A 15,945-nucleotide genomic window follows, 5' to 3' on the forward strand; every position below is an offset into this window, starting at 1 on the left:
GAGACAAGCAGAAAATTGAAAATCCACTCAAAAAGTTAAAGAAAACATTTTGTAGACGAAATAAGTTTATTCTGATGAACAATAAAAATGTACACATCATTATACTTTTAGTAAATGCCTTTGAAACAGTGAATGATAGCTGAATTAAAGCTGCAAGAAACACATTTATTAACAGTCTCTGTTGTATTTACAGAAACAATGTGCCCATTTTCCAACTGTTAAAAAAAAAAAAATCAGGTTGGAAACTGTCTTGCTTTCAGAAGCCAATTAAAAACCAATTTTAACATTTTAACTGGGCACTGAACCAACACAGCAGAAAAGATGTGGAAATGTGGACCGAGCCACTAGCATCCAAATGCTGCTGGGATTCTCTCAGCTGTTGTGTGGACTTTACATGCGATCCACCCCACGGATTCTCCTGGCCAGCTGAATGTCCCGTGGGAACACTGTGACTCTCTTTGCGTGTATGGCACACAAGTTGGCATCTGACAATAGCAAGACAAGAAAGGCCTCTGAAGCCTGGAAGCACAGAGAGAAAAAAGGCCACAAGTGATTAAATACTAGTTGAAAGTTTACCATGCTCTGTAATATCTAGAATTTCTCTGCATCTTTTTGTGTTCATACAACACCAACAGTAAATGTTAAAACTAAATATCAATGTGGAATACTAAGTTTAGATGCAAGAAAATCAATTACAAAGAAGAAGTGTCTTAGACCTGATGTTCAGAGTATAAATGAATGATTTGACTCCTGACTGTTGTACTGATGGACATTCTGTATACTTCCATCCATCCATTATTATACACACTTATTCCTGTTGGGGTCACCAGGGGTGCTGGTGCCCATTTCCAGCGGTCAATGGGCAAGAGGATATAATACATTTCTTATTCTATTACTCTGTTGCATATTCCTTTGAATCATGCTATTTTTAATAACTGCACACTATTTTGTGCTATAATTTTCCCTTACTGGACAGCAAGTTATTTTTAATTTTATTTTTATATTTCAATGAACCTACATGCTTAGAGTGCCTGTTACTTTGCTCCCACTGTAGGACAACACAGGGTATTTTTATTCGAGTCTGTGTGTGTTGGTATGGACATCTTACCTCCTGCAGAGCCATGAGCGCATAGACCTGCCACCGGACAGAGGTTATGGAAAATATTTGACACACTTCCCGAACCTGAGCCAGGAAGAAACACCAGAGGTGAAGGGAACTTTTTTCAGACACCTTTAAAGATTCTGGAGTTACTTTATTTCACAAAATGTCTCACATGTGTTCTGAGGACCTGGTTGAGATTTTCTACTATCTTATTTGCGTCAGGGTTTAGTTCTGGTTTTGGTTGAATAGCTTACACTTAGTCAAGGTAAAACAGTGTGACACAGGATGCTTAGTGTGGTTGAGTAATATGTCTGATCTCCAGTCGCCCAACCCACTGTCTGGACTAAGAGAAAAATAACAGGCTAATGCCCTGTTTTTGAGGCCTACACATTTAAAAAGTCGTCAACAAGAAAATAGCTTGACTTGAAGCTTTCGTGACTCACCAGGCGGGCGAATGAAGTCTTCCTAATGAGAAGGTCAGTGCTCTTCTGGTACTTCCGGATCTCCATCAGGGCCCTGGTTCCTGGTCTGAACCTCCTCTTCTTCGGGGTCTGACCTGAAGAAAATGCAGAATGTTCTTTATCTGGAAGTTGAATTTTAAATTCTCATATTCATCATCCTGCTAGTTTCAATAAATTTAAGAGTATCCTGCATTTCTTCACAAATACAGGCAGGTCATAGATGGAAGTCACCACCAGAGCAACAAACAAAAACAAAAAACTGACTCTTTGTATAAAGAGTTAAAGCTGTGTTCACTCTGAACTCTGAAGCCAGGGCTACTTCTTGCCATTTAGACTAATGTGTGAAACACTTCAGATAGAAAAAAATACTTAAATAATCTATTCACAGTGATTGACTAACAGAAGATACTGTCAAAGAATGTTCAATGCCTAGTGGAGATCACCAGATTTATATTTTAAATATCCTGGTAATTCACAGAAAAAATAAGTGTTAAAATTAAGACTTACTATTAGTACTTTCATTAGCAACCTGGCGAAAGTACTGAAGTTTTCAGAACTTAAAAGAGTTTCATCTTCCCATCCATTCTAAGAATCTTATTGGAACACAAAATCACTGCACTGGACAATCATTTTACCAAAATCAAATTTTATTTTCCAAATTTGAAAAAAGTAAAAGTTAATTTCCATAATTGCAAAAATGTACTTATGGAAAATTAATTCAAAATTACTACATTACTGTATTGGTTTCTGTTCCAGGTTTCTAGCCATTGTGGTAGGTAAACATGAACAGGTGGAGGTTGAATGGCATTGTGCCTCGATTAGGAGAGACAGCTGGTGTAAAACTAGCTATGCCTGTTTTTACACCAAACGAGAAAGCTCAAACGCTCTCTCCTTTGAAACTCAACATATTGGAGAAGTCAGGCATATATAAAATAAATAATAATAAAAAAAAAAACAAGTAAAAAGTGTATGAACAAATGTAAAAATCAGCACGTAGCAGTCATCAACTATGTGACTTTAGTGCACATAGGTGACTGCATCATTTGGTGCAGACTGTCATGCGTTTACTTCTAAATCTCCAGTTTCTAATGTCCACACAAAAAAAACCAACAACAAAAAAAAAAAAAACGAGAATTTTCAAATCTTCACTTTGGTTGGAGTTTTTATTATTATTATTTTTAGCGCTATTAGACAGAGGTTACATACATTATGAACGTAACATATCCACATTTTTATGTGATTTAGATGAAAAGAAAAAAAATTACAAAAATCTATTTGATTTATTATATAGTCGGCTATGTGTGGGCAAGTGGGCAAGGCATAAGAGTTCAAAGGACAAAGCAGACGAAGTATTCTGCACCAGTCACTAGTTCTCTCTCACTTACTTCTCGATATAGATGAAGGTCCACTTCTCCTCGGGGAATCAACTTCTGACTGAGGTGTTTCAGGGGCTGGCATTGGAGGGCGGTGGACAGGGGTCTTGCTCTTTCTGCGGTTGGCAGGGTTATGGCGAGTCATGGTCTCTGGGAAAGGCAGAACAGGAGAAGACCTCCTTCAGATGGTCTCATTCTACAAAATAAACTTTTCTTAAACTTTTTTTAAAAAGTTAAGATGACTAATTTTGTTATGAAATCTGAAAATAAAAACAAAGTCCAATTTACTTAGCTTTCAAAATAATTTAGCACATAATGTATACAATATTTTTGTGGATCTAGAGAAATGTTATTTTGTAGCAATGACATAAAATCACTTTTCAAAGTAGCTCTTGTAAAAGGTTGATAACACCAAGAGTAGGTATTGGTAGGTTGGCAGTTGTGTGTGTACTTTGCTTTCAGATGATGGATTCAACAGTAATCCATGACAAGGTTTCTAAAATCCTGGGATTTTTGTAAGGGGAGAGGAGTGTAAAAAATATTTTCAGGCTGTAATGACAGGAAATGTGAAAAGGTTGAAGTCCAGTTAATGCTTTTATCTGGCACTTTCTTCAAATCATTTATTTATTAAAACTCTTCTGGAACTGTCATCAAAAATTTGAGTTTGTATAAAGCGTAAAGTTTGCATTACATCTACTTCATTCAGAAGTGAAGTTGAGTAGAGTAATGCCAGCGGTGTGAACATAAATATCTTTAGATGACATAAAGAAAGACGTTCTGCTTTAAAACGTCACTGGCTATGCCTACAATCATTCAGTAAAACTGCAGCAGCAGGGCTCGAGAAAGAAAAATGTGCTGGCAGTTATATTGTTAGTTCAATATCACAGTAACCAGTATAACATTTCATTTCATTCTAACAAGGTAACAGGTTCTATGTAGGTGTTAAATTAAGACTTATTCATATAGAGTTTTAGTTTTACTCTGAATAACTTGTCTATATGTAACATGTTCAACATACAGAACCCGTTACCTTTTCAACATTGGCACCACGGCGTGATGTTTGCATCAGCAGTTATAATATATTATTTTTATATGACCTTTTATCCATTGTTGTAGCAGTGGTTGGTGTTTTCCAAGTAAGACTATGCAGACAAACACTAGTGCACCATCAACTTCATTTTGTTCTTATATCAAGCAGGAAAAAAAGAAATTATGGAATGCATTTGCATTTACCTTTAAGTGAATAAACATGTTTTCTGTCTAAACTAAGAGGAAGCCCAAGAGACAAAGAAGCATAGTTCTACAGGTTTCCATGTGCAGATAAGCTGTGGGCAACATTCAGGGAGCAGAACTCTTCTAGAACTGCAGACAGAAGCGAGCAGTTCACAAAAAAGTTCTAGATCCCAGAAACATGTTTTTAGTCTTGATGGTTCCATTTCTCAGCATGTTGCTCAATGCTTTGCTACGAAACATGATCTTTTAGCCATATGATGAATAAATGACTGGAAGAAATATCAGGATGTTGTTACACGGGTGGTGCACCGTCGGCAGCATGAACATATCAGGGCTAAACCATCACATTAAAGCTGAAAACGTGTTCTTACCTTGTAAAATGTGTTGACAAAATACCAGCGACGAATACTACTCCCGTTTCTCAATTGCACAGCCAGCAGCACACAATCCAGCAGCTTTCAAATTCAAACAACGCTTCAATTTCTGATCGACCAATCACGTTGGCGAAAAGCAATAACAAGGGCGGGACATCCTGTTAATTAGTAAACTTCCTGTTCTTGCAGGGCAGAAAACTGGATGATGTATTACTGCCATCTAATGTACATTTACAAATCGATCGTATAGTTAGCTTATCTATCTGTACGCAAGCACTGTCAAAGCCAGCCGACCTGTAAGGCTGCGATAACCGCGTGTGAATCTCATAATGATAACCACTAGGGTCTATCAATAAACAAACGCCTATATACTCTTATTTTGTTCTCTGTTAAAAAATACTTAAATAATCTATTCACAGTGATTGACTAACAGAAGATACTGTCAAAGAATGTTCAATGCCTAGTGGAGATCACCAGATTTATATTTTAAATTTATATTTATATTTTAAATATCCTGGTAATTCACAGAAAAAAAAAACCATCATCTTTATGATGGTTTGGTATCTGATGTTCCTTTCCGTTAATATCACAATCTCATATGTCATATGATGATTTCCATTTAATCTGGAAATTATACATATAATGATTTCCATCATATAGGGCAGGTGTGTCAAACTCATTTTCGTTTTGGGCCAAATCAAGATCATGAAGGCTCTTAAAGGGCCGGTTGTGCCAGATAAAACCTGTTCACAAACTGTTAATATGTCAATAAATTCTTAAAATTACACAATAGTTTTGATAATCTTTTCAGTCCCTTCAGGAACTAATAATAAATGAGACTTTTTATTTACTCGTTGTATAAATCATGGACTATATATAATCTAAATTCTCAAGAAACTGGAGGGACTGTTTGATATAAATTGGCAGTAAACAGATAAAAACTGCATTGATGTGATTGATAATAACACATATGTTTAGTCTAGTCTGTGGAGGGCCACATAAAAAGCTATGGCGGGCCGGATTTGGCCCCCAGGCCTTGAGTTTGACACATGTGATATAGGGGAACAATGGATCCCCATATCATAACATTACCTTGCCAATGTTGAAAAGGTAACAGGTTCTATATGTCGAACCTGTTATTATAGACAGGTACATACAATATGCAAATAGCATAGAAACAAAATAGGCCAAAGTCTCAACCCTGAATGCTTCAAATTATTATCTGTTCTAGATTACGTTCTGCATCGTCTTTCAAGGGAAGACAGGGACAAAGCGAAGATTCAGTTGCCTTCAATTTAAACCTGCTGCAGCATCATCCTTCAATCTGAAAACTTAACTTACATCTGGAAGCTATAATATGGTATACACACACACACGCACACACACCCCCACACACACACCCACGCACGCACACACACACACACACACACACACACACACACACACACACACACAAAATCAAATTAAAAATAGAACTTTCACAGATTTTTAAAATGATTGATGTGAATAATGCATGAACCAAATTCAGAAGCTTTGCTTTTGCTTTATGGAGCTGCAGTTGTAACCTTATAAAATTTGCTGAAAATTGCTAATTCTCAAAACAGAAATTTTTTTGTGTAAATAAAAGGAATGTACTTTTATTTCTGAAGTCACAGATATGATTGGAAGTGCAAGAAAAGATAAACACATATGCAAGCACAGCATCAACATTGAAATGAAAAAAATCTTTACTCTAAATTATCGAGCTAACATCATCCAGTAAGTGGGGTTCCTCTAAATGTCTATATAGTTTACAAAACTATATTAGTGTTGACATGGATTATGTCAATACAGGAATTATGTAGCTAATGAGTAAAAAGAAAAGACTCTCTCTTACTATTCACAGTCTGGTGTCTTTTTTCAGTTTTGGATTTCCCAACAGAACTGATTGGAAAAGAGAAGTTGCTTTTCACGATGCTTGTCATCTATCGCTATCACTATTATTGTCAAAGGTGTGATGCAATCCTCATGTGAAATTAAGAACCCATTATTCAACAGCTGTGAAGTTAATAGTCCTATAGATCTCATGTCTGGCAATGAAAAGAATTGAAAAGGAAGGAATCTATTATTTTGTCTCCATCTGTAGAGTTACAATATGGTTGATAACATTCTGAGTGGGCTGACTCAGGTTCCATCTTTCCAGGTCATGTGGAATAAATACACTGTAAAAAGGTGTAATTATTCTATTGCAGTGTATTTACTTTCTTGCAGTTCCTGGTTCATTAATTGTTTTGTTTTGTTTGACAATGATCAGAGCCACATATATGGAATTTGTTTCTTTGTTCTAATGTCTTCATAACTCTCTGCTGAAAGTTCTTTTCAGCCGTGGAAGAACAAACAGTCATTCAGTTTAGTTCTCTTTTTACAGTGGTGCTTTGGAGGCTTGGCTTTCCTAAACAAGTGAAAGTAAAAGTAAAAACTGCTAAAAAGCACTGAGTCAGTCGGACCTGCAGTGAGCCACAGCTTTGCTTTAAGTCTTCATCTCACAACCTACTGAACATGCTTCACAGTTTGAACCCCCATCAGCAGCAGAATGGAGGGTTCTCGTTCGAGAACAGCCGCAGGTAAAGAAGCTCTTTTCCTTTCATAACAAGAAAACTCCCGGAAGTTAAGGCTAGGGTAGCTGAACTGCACCAGTATAACCATCTCTGCTTTTCTGGGCACTTCTTGATCTTTTCCAGGAATGCGGTTTTGGAGTCTAGTTTGTTAGAGGGGGCATACAAAGCTCCTAATCCCAGAAAGACAGGGACCACCATCGCTGGAATGGTTTATAAGGTAAGAGAGTTCTATTTAGATGTAAACTCCCCTGTTTTGGAGCTGTGCTGTGTGTACTTAAAGCGATATTTCAAAACCTAATAAAATCCAGAGAGAATTTGACAGATTGGATAAGGTGTTTTTTGTCAAATGAATGTTTGATGAAAGCCACATTCCTGGAGGCAACATGTGACTTTACTATTCAGAAGTAAGCCTTCACGTCAGTCAGGTGGGGTTTCTTCTTGGTTGTTTCAGGATGGAGTGGTTCTGGGAGCAGATACCAGAGCTACTGATGACATGGTGGTGGCTGACAAAAACTGCATGAAGATTCACTACATCGCTCCAAAGATCTAGTGAGTACAACTGATGAATATAGTTGTTCTTCCCTTTTCTGACTGAGGTTACAGGATTTCTTTTTGTTGGAAATAATATGAACATATTTTACATTACAAATATTTTACATAATTATTCAAGATGATTTGCTAGCCATATAATGAATTAAACCTACTCACTTTGTACATAATATCACACAAAATTACCTGAAAATGGCCATGATGGTAAAGGAAACTGAATTGAGATTAAATCAGACATTTCATTGGGTTCTGTTTCTGTGCTACCATCAATCTAGCCCTGATTCTTTACCCTCAAAAACACAATACTTTAAGTACACACTCTGTCAGGTTTAACACATATTAAACACAGATTAAACAAACACAGGAAACACAAAAGATTCTTTCTTACTCGCGAGGAGAACAGACAGAGATGTGCTTTCAGTTGCAATCTTCTACCGCTCTGAAAACACATTTGTCTGCTCCTCTCTTTTTATTGTTTTCAGAATCCCTAATCACAAGGACGCTGTAGCTCTGAAGGGGAGGGGAAAACAACTCATCACATAGCTACAGTGCTAAATGTCATTCACTAACTAAGACACAAATTGTCCTGCACTAGATAATCTCGTTCCAGGCACAAAGTTTGACAGAATATGTTGTGAATCTTCACATTGACGGTTTTATTGCCGTCCCGCAACTCAACGAAGCAGAGCTCCTGGTCAAGAGAGAACCCTGCAGGAAAACACTGCCTCTGCTTTCCGTCAGTGAGGTCTTCTGAGAAAGGAATCAGAGCAAATTAACAAAATAGAAACATTCCTAAATCTATTATGATATTAATCTACAAAAGCATAAAAAAAGATATAAAAATACACAAGAATAATGAGTTTTTGATTAATAATATCACAATTTCTCCAACACACTCACACATGCATTTATGGACGAATAATCAAAATAGATATATAAATATTCACATTCTGTCCTAATAATTAATCTACAACTTTAAAGATTGTATAAAATTCTTTGTAGTCCTCTGACTGTTTAACTTACACCTTTCTCTAAGTTGCATAAAACTTAAATTACTCTAAAGAGTAATTGAAACAAAAAAAGTGTTTCAATCACATGTCTCAATTTTCCATGTGCCCTTTAAGCAATTAGCTTCACAATTTCAGTTGCTTCACTATCTTCTACATTCTGCAGCTGCTGCGGAGCTGGTGTGGCTGCAGATGCAGAGATGGCCACACAGATGATGGCATCTAATGTGGAGCTGCACATGCTGAACACTGGGCGACCCCCACTTGTTGCCATGGTAACCAGACAACTGAAACAAATGCTGTTCAGGTGAGGTCTTCTATGTTGAAAAGGGACCCAAAGACAAGATTAATATATTTTAGCAAAACCAACTTTCTTGTCACTTTTCTTGAGTTTTGGTTCTTGTTTGTTTTGATAATTTTGAGGGGTATTTTATTTAGTTTATTTTTCCATTTCTATTAAGAGGATGCCATATTAGTTCATTCCATGGTTAATTTTTAAGTTATTCATGCATTCAGTTTCTTCTATATTTGCATTTGTTTTTTCTCTGTTTGTAATTTTACTCTATTCTTCTTAAACTGTTCCAACTCTATCAGTGCCTTCTGCTGAGAACCATCCCCAAAGCATATTAACGCCACCACCACGTTTCACAGTGGGTGAAAGGTGGTAGTGCATTTCATCATTTTGGTCTCATCAGACCTAAGAACTTTCTTCCACTTCACCATGGAGTTTCCCATGTGCCTTTAAGCAAACCCTAGTCAAGCCTTAATCTGAATTTCTTTAAAATGGATTTTCTCATTGACTGGTGACCAACTAGGGCAATAGTTGTTGTCTGCTGTGTTTCTCCATCTCAGTTGTTGAAGCTTAGAGCCAGGATACTATGACTACTCAATGTAGTCCTCTCTCACCAGTCTCCTTGCACATTCAGGGCCTTAGAGATTTTTGAGTATCCATCCACTGACTTAAACTTTTTATTAACATTTTCTCTGACTTACTTTCAGTGTTGTTTAGTCTTCATGTTGTAATGGTAGCCAGGAATGTTGATGACCAAGTGAATGAATGGCACATTTTGGACCTTGTAAGCATAGCTGTCTTTCTACTCCCAGCTGATCTCCACTTCATTCATTGTGAGAACACCAGCACCATTGAATTAAGTCTGTCACTTTACAGGGGTTGAATATTTGTGCAATTAACTATTTAATGCTTCGTCATTATAAATTGTTGAAAATCTTTAGAAATCAATTTTCACTTTAGCATTAAAATATTTGTTAATTATTTGGGCCTAAAAAAATCAAATTTTGTTTATGACAAATGCTTTATTAAAGCTGGAAAAGGGTAAAATATCCAAGCAGGTGAGTACTTTTTATAAGTGTTGTATGTAGAGAAAATATGAGAAAAAAGATACATATAATCTAAAATGATGTTTGATGTCTGATGTTTTAGGTACCAGGGACACATGGGTTCATCAGTGATTGTTGGAGGAGTTGATGTGACAGGAGCTCACCTATACAGTGTTTATCCACATGGCTCCTATGATAAACTGCCTTTCCTCACCATGGGTATGTTGTTGTTTTTTCTGTTTGTGTTTTTAAACAATGGTGGAAATTAAATTGTTTGGGGAACCTCCAAAGGGAAATATTCCATGAAACAATTTAAATAATTAAATTACATTAACTACTGACTATATCATATCTCAGAATGCACCACGTTTTCTTTGCTACCTTCTTTTTCTGAATGCTTTAATGCTCTTACACATCCTAACACAAACTTTCTTTGTCTTCTCTAATCTGGACTGAAGTTATGCCACACTTTCCCAACAGTTTCTTATCTGTCCTTTTCTGGTTCTCTGGGAGAGATTCAATACCCCCAAGAACTTTAAACTTAATCATCTCTGAACCTGCTCCAGCAATATGCCATGCTATGTTGCTTTGTTTCGCTTTGTTTCTCTGGCCAAGACACTTCACCAACCTTACCTACCACCATCAGTGTGTGACTGAGTGAATGACTGAATGTTGTGTGAAGCATTTTGGAGTCCATTTACCATTTAGATTTCTCCAGCTGTTCTTGTTCTTTCAAGATTCTCCCTATTTCTTAATCCATTCTTCTTTCTATTTGCACTACGATCGAACAGTTTGAAGTAACCTCTTCTTTGCTTTCCTTCCATTTGTCTACTGTACACAAAAATATCTACCATTCTTCTCTCCATCATGTCTGACAACTCTCAGCTTTTATCTGCTGTAGTCTACAGATTCAAATGCCCATCTCTCTACATTAACATATTTCTTCTTTTCTTGCTGCCTTAGCATGCTTTTCTTCTGTCCTCTCATTGATTATAAGCCAAGTCTAATTTCAGCTCAAGTTTAGCATCAGATGCTCTTCTGCACACAATCCTCATCAATTTATCTGAGTTTGAAAGCAATACCAAGCGAGGGGACAGATTGCATCTATATCACCCAGTGGCGTTACATTTTGTGCATCAATGTGGGGATTTGACTCCATAACTTCATTTCACATATTTTGAAATGAATAGCAAACAATTTAAATAATCAAATTATTATTATTATTAAAAATAATAATAATAATAATAATAATAATAATAATAATAATTGGCATTTTATTCGACAGTGCCTTTTCAAAACACCTAAGAACACTTTACAACATTACAAACACAAAATAAACAGTAAAGTAGCCAGACTGGTAATAATAAATGAACATGGGGTTATTGTTGAGTGTTTTAATTACTTTGTCAGTGAAACAGTGAAGTGTTCTGAAAATGTCATGTTCCTGTCTTGTGTCCTGTGGACTATGCTTTAGGCTCTGGAGCTGCTGCTGCTGTTTCAGTGTTTGAGGACAGATTCAAACCCAACATGGAGGTACGATAAACAATCAGTTTCCTTGTCGAAAAAGACATGATCTAACTTTTCATACATCATTAAGGTAATCATGGGAACAGTGCCACTGTTGAACTGGATCAGGAAGCATGTATGTAGGCAGTTGTAATGTTGTTTTCTGAGCAGATGGTGATGGGTTGTCAAATTCAGCAGGTCAGCTGTGCCAAACCATTTGCAGGTCCTTAGAGAACTACTCACACCCATTGAACTTTTCCAGATTTTGTGATGTTACAGTTATGAACTTTAATGTGGATTTTATGCAACAAACCAACTCTATATAGAAACCAAAGCTATAACGTGTAAGGAAAACAATATATATATATATTTTAATTTTTTTAAAGTTTAGTTGTATTTGGTCCCCCGGGATGAATACTTTGCAGAATGGTAGTTAGCTGAAATGAGACCTGCAGGTCTTCTAGGGTTTGTCTCCACCAGCTCTGCACATCTAGATACTAGTACTGTATGTTTGCCCATTGTTATTTGCAAAGAAGCTTGAGCTGGATGAAAACCTGCTTTCAAGTCTTGATGCATATTTTCTGTTGGATTTAGTTCTGGACTTTGGGTTATAATACATGAATCTGCCTGACTCTAAAATTCCCCTGCTGGGAGATGAGTCTTCACTGCAGTCTCAAATCTTTTGCAGCCTCCTACATGTTTCCCTCCCGAATTACCTTTTGTCTAGTGTCATTTATCTAGCACATCCACTGTAACCAGTTTCCCTAAACCTACTGTCTCATTGTGAGGAGGGTAAGATAGTACTACTTTTTATGCTACATATGATATTTTGCATGAAGGCTCGAGGGGAGTAATTATTTTGGTTGAGCAGTTTTAGCCAGGAAGTAGGTAAAACTAATGTTCCAGGTCAATGACCTGAAAATCTTGTTTTTTGTTTCATAGCAGGTCATCCTGATCTGAATAATCAGGAGGGAGTTCAGATGTGGAAAGATAAGAAAATTACTTTCAAAGTGCTGTAAACTGTCACATAGTCAGTTTTGAAATATTCCAGCTGTGAGCAGTTCCAGTAAACACTCACAGGACTCCAGCATGAAACGAGCAGAGATCAGCACTAGTTGAAGGAAAAGACATCCAAATACATACCAATAGATATGGAAGGTCTTGCAACCAATAAGAAATGGGAGATTTTCTGTAAATGTGGAATTTGTAATGTGCGTGCATATGTGCTGAATAAATCTCCCCTTGGTTGACATGACTGTAAAAGAGAGATTAAAGTCCTCTGTAAAGATTTTCATTCCATAGGTTTGCCACTTTTCAGCCCCAAGAAGGCCAGACAGGTCTGGTCTGACCAGAGAATCTTCTTATTCATGTTTAGTGAAGCAAAACATTGTTCCACAAATGTTCCATCCTGAGCATGAATCAATGCATGTCCCTCAGTTACCACGGTCCCTTTGACTACTTCTCTGATCATTATCCAAGCATTGGTCAGTTTACCTGGGCAGTCATGTTTTAGTGGACTTTTTTAGTTGTAATAAAGCAGAACTCTAATGTTTTCAAAAAAAAACAAAAAATCCCCTTTGTGACCTGAAACTAAAACAGCTGTGTTTATACTAAGGAATTTTATTTGTAGCAGTTTGTATAAAAAGTTTGGGGGTTGAGGAGGCAATGAAATAGTCTTCACAGTTTACACTAAGTTAAGTTTATAACATAAGGACTTAACAAAATTACATTACTACATTTCATCTTATTGCAACCACAGAAAACAAAGTTCAAATGGTATGAATACTTTTGTGATTCATTTTAATCTCTTGGCAAACAGTCAATAAATTAGAACTTGAAAAAATGTTAGCTTTATCTACTGTTTCTTAGATGTTGAAGAAGCATCACTTCTATGTCACTGCAGTGCCATGCCATAACATTACCTCAAAGGATACTTCCCTTTCCTCTTATTAATAGCAGCAATCATGAAAATGTTCTTTTCTGGTCTGCTCTTTAGCTGGAGGAAGCCAAGCAGCTTGTGAGGGATGCCATTGCTGCAGGAATCTTCTGTGACCTGGGCTCAGGCAGCAATGTGGATCTGTGTATCATAACTGAAGCTGGAGTGCAATTTCTCAGAGGTTATGACAAGCCCACAGTAAAGGGTCAAAGGTGAGTGTACTAAGGCTGGCTTCCTTTAAATCTCGACTAAAAACCCACCTGTTTGGAGTTGCATTTGAAACGTAATCAATTACGAATTTATGATGGCACTTGACTTAATGTAATGTTTTGATTGTTGATTCTATGTTTCATGACTTTGTGTTTTTGTGTTTGTTGAGATATAAAGCACTTTGGAATGCTTTGCTGCTGAAATGTGCTATACAAATAAAATTGATTGATTGATTTGTTAAGGGATCTCTTTTATGTAAAGAACTTGTGGGTCCTTAAGGTCTGGTTATCTGCAACTTTTAGATGTGTCCCTGGTCCAACACCCCTGAATCAAATAGCTCAATCACCTCCTCAGAATGCAGTTAAGTTCTCCAGAGCCCTGATGATGACCTGATTATGAGACTCGGGTGTGTTGAAGCAGAGACACATCTAAAATCTACAGGACAATGGGCTGGAATTGAAGACTCTTTCACTAACCACACTCTCAATAGAGAGTACAAGAATTTAACAATTAAAGCTCCATGAAACAGCTGAACTCAGATTGTGTTGTTCTATTTCACTCTTTCTCCACCAGAGAGGGACAGTACCGCTATAAACCTGGCACCACAGCCGTCCTGACCAAAACTGAGACTCCACTCTCTCTGGATGTTGTTGATGAATCTGTTCAGTTGATGGATACTGAATGATGTGTTTGAAACATGTGCTCTCTGGAGTATATTTGGTGTCAATCAAATAAACTGAATCAGTATACTGACTGAAGCAATGTTTTGTATTTTTGTTACAATCATTTTGTCACTTTTCTGTAATAATGACCTGAGTTTTTTTTTCCTTTACCTAAATCGTCTTTTCGATTTAGGTAAAGGGGAAAAAAAGCCTCTTCGTGTGGGGAAGCATCTTAGCTTTGGGAAGATCTTGAGACTGTCCAGAGGGACAACCGCTGGGTAGTGGAGGATGGACAGGTTTGCAGGTATGAGGAAGAGGAGTTGGATGTTGCCAGCCATGGTATGTGAACCAGAGGTAAAGACCAGAGTGATATGAAGGAGGAATCCAGGAACTTCTTCAGAAGAAACCTTTAAAGAAGGACATATGGAGGTGAGTCGCAGAGCTAATCAAACGTTCACACAAAGAGAATCAACGGATGAACACCGGAGGGCTCAGACTACCATAAAGGCTAACACTCAGGCGTCGAGGGACTGACAACTCCTTTTATGTTCTGACTGATGAGCCTGGATGAATCGCAGGTGTAGAGATGTACAACAGGCCCATCCTCCACAGTGGCTTATTGGCTCCCTCTGGAGGACACTGAGGAAGGCAAACCCCACACAGAACCCAAAATCCAGCCTCCTGACAGATAACTGTTCTGAACAATCAGTGTTTACTTGATGGTACTGATGGGTCCTACACAAAGTTTATTTTGGCTTAAAGAAAGAAACAACAAACATGACTTCAGACTTGTATAGTTCTTTTCAGGACCTATCAAAGACTCTTTACAATGAAATCTGCAACACACTGAAGATAGCAAGCTTCTGGACAGTAACCACAGGCAGATTGCCAAGGGGCAGTCTGACAGAAGTTGTTGACAGGAAGTATGCTCTGCAGCGGTCTGTACCACACTGAATCTGAAGAAGCCGCTGACTGAAGACTCTGCTCTGCTTTCCCAAGACTGTCTCATGGAGAGGATAGTCAAGGTTGTCCATGATTTTCTTGATCCTACAAACACTCCATTTTTAGATTATTATCTCCAGAGGTTCCACAGTTGTCCCCAGAACAGAACCAGCCTTTTTCATCAGGTTGTGGAGCCTTTTTAGGGCCCTGGTTCTGATGCTGCTTCCCCAACAGATGATGGCAGAAGAGATGATGCTCTCAACAACAGCCTGATAAAAGAGCTGCAGCATCTTGGTGCATACCTTGAAGAATCTTATCTTCCTCAAGAGATACAGTCTGCTTGGTCCTTCTTATAGACGGCTTCACTTAAGGGTTCCATTAGCCTACTGGAAAAGGTATTCTTAACTGTAAGAGGCTACAATACCTTAAAACGCATGCCATGAAGATATAAACCAAAACTAAAGTAATAAGTGAATAAGCAGTAAGATGAAGAACTTAAAAGTAGTGAAGCACATACAAAAATTTACACCATTAAGAAAAATGTGTTTGCCACAAAAGGACACTTAACAGGTATGAGGTTTTCACCCAAGCCGACGCACTGATCACTACAATATAAAATTTCACAGATTCAAGTCATTTTTTTCATCTTGTGTTT

General features: G+C 37.4%; 2 protein-coding genes across 2 annotated transcripts; one reads left to right on the forward strand and one right to left on the reverse strand.

The window, feature by feature from the left end:
- Positions 1-53: 53 nt before the first annotated feature.
- LOC129379795 (uncharacterized) lies at positions 54-4,633 on the reverse strand. Its single transcript, XM_055060675.1, has 5 exons — positions 4,541-4,633; positions 2,949-3,086; positions 1,546-1,658; positions 1,109-1,183; positions 54-519 (listed from the first exon to the last, which is right to left on the reverse strand). Exons 2-5 carry the CDS (start codon positions 3,079-3,081, stop codon positions 391-393), a joined length of 450 nt encoding a protein of 149 aa, XP_054916650.1. The 5' UTR covers positions 3,082-3,086; positions 4,541-4,633; the 3' UTR covers positions 54-390.
- A 2,365-nt stretch (positions 4,634-6,998) lies between these two features.
- Positions 6,999-14,440, forward strand: psmb10 (proteasome 20S subunit beta 10). Its single transcript, XM_055060672.1, has 8 exons — positions 6,999-7,146; positions 7,264-7,357; positions 7,592-7,689; positions 8,863-9,003; positions 10,138-10,253; positions 11,509-11,567; positions 13,537-13,688; positions 14,260-14,440. The coding sequence occupies exons 1-8, from the start codon at positions 7,082-7,084 to the stop codon at positions 14,369-14,371; spliced, it is 837 nt and encodes a 278-aa protein (XP_054916647.1). The 5' UTR covers positions 6,999-7,081; the 3' UTR covers positions 14,372-14,440.
- Positions 14,441-15,945: the final 1,505 nt, after the last annotated feature.

This window comes from Poeciliopsis prolifica, unplaced genomic scaffold, assembly GCF_027474105.1.
Source record: "Poeciliopsis prolifica strain line A6 unplaced genomic scaffold, Auburn_PproV2 SCAFFOLD061, whole genome shotgun sequence".
NCBI lineage: Eukaryota > Metazoa > Chordata > Actinopteri > Cyprinodontiformes > Poeciliidae > Poeciliopsis > Poeciliopsis prolifica.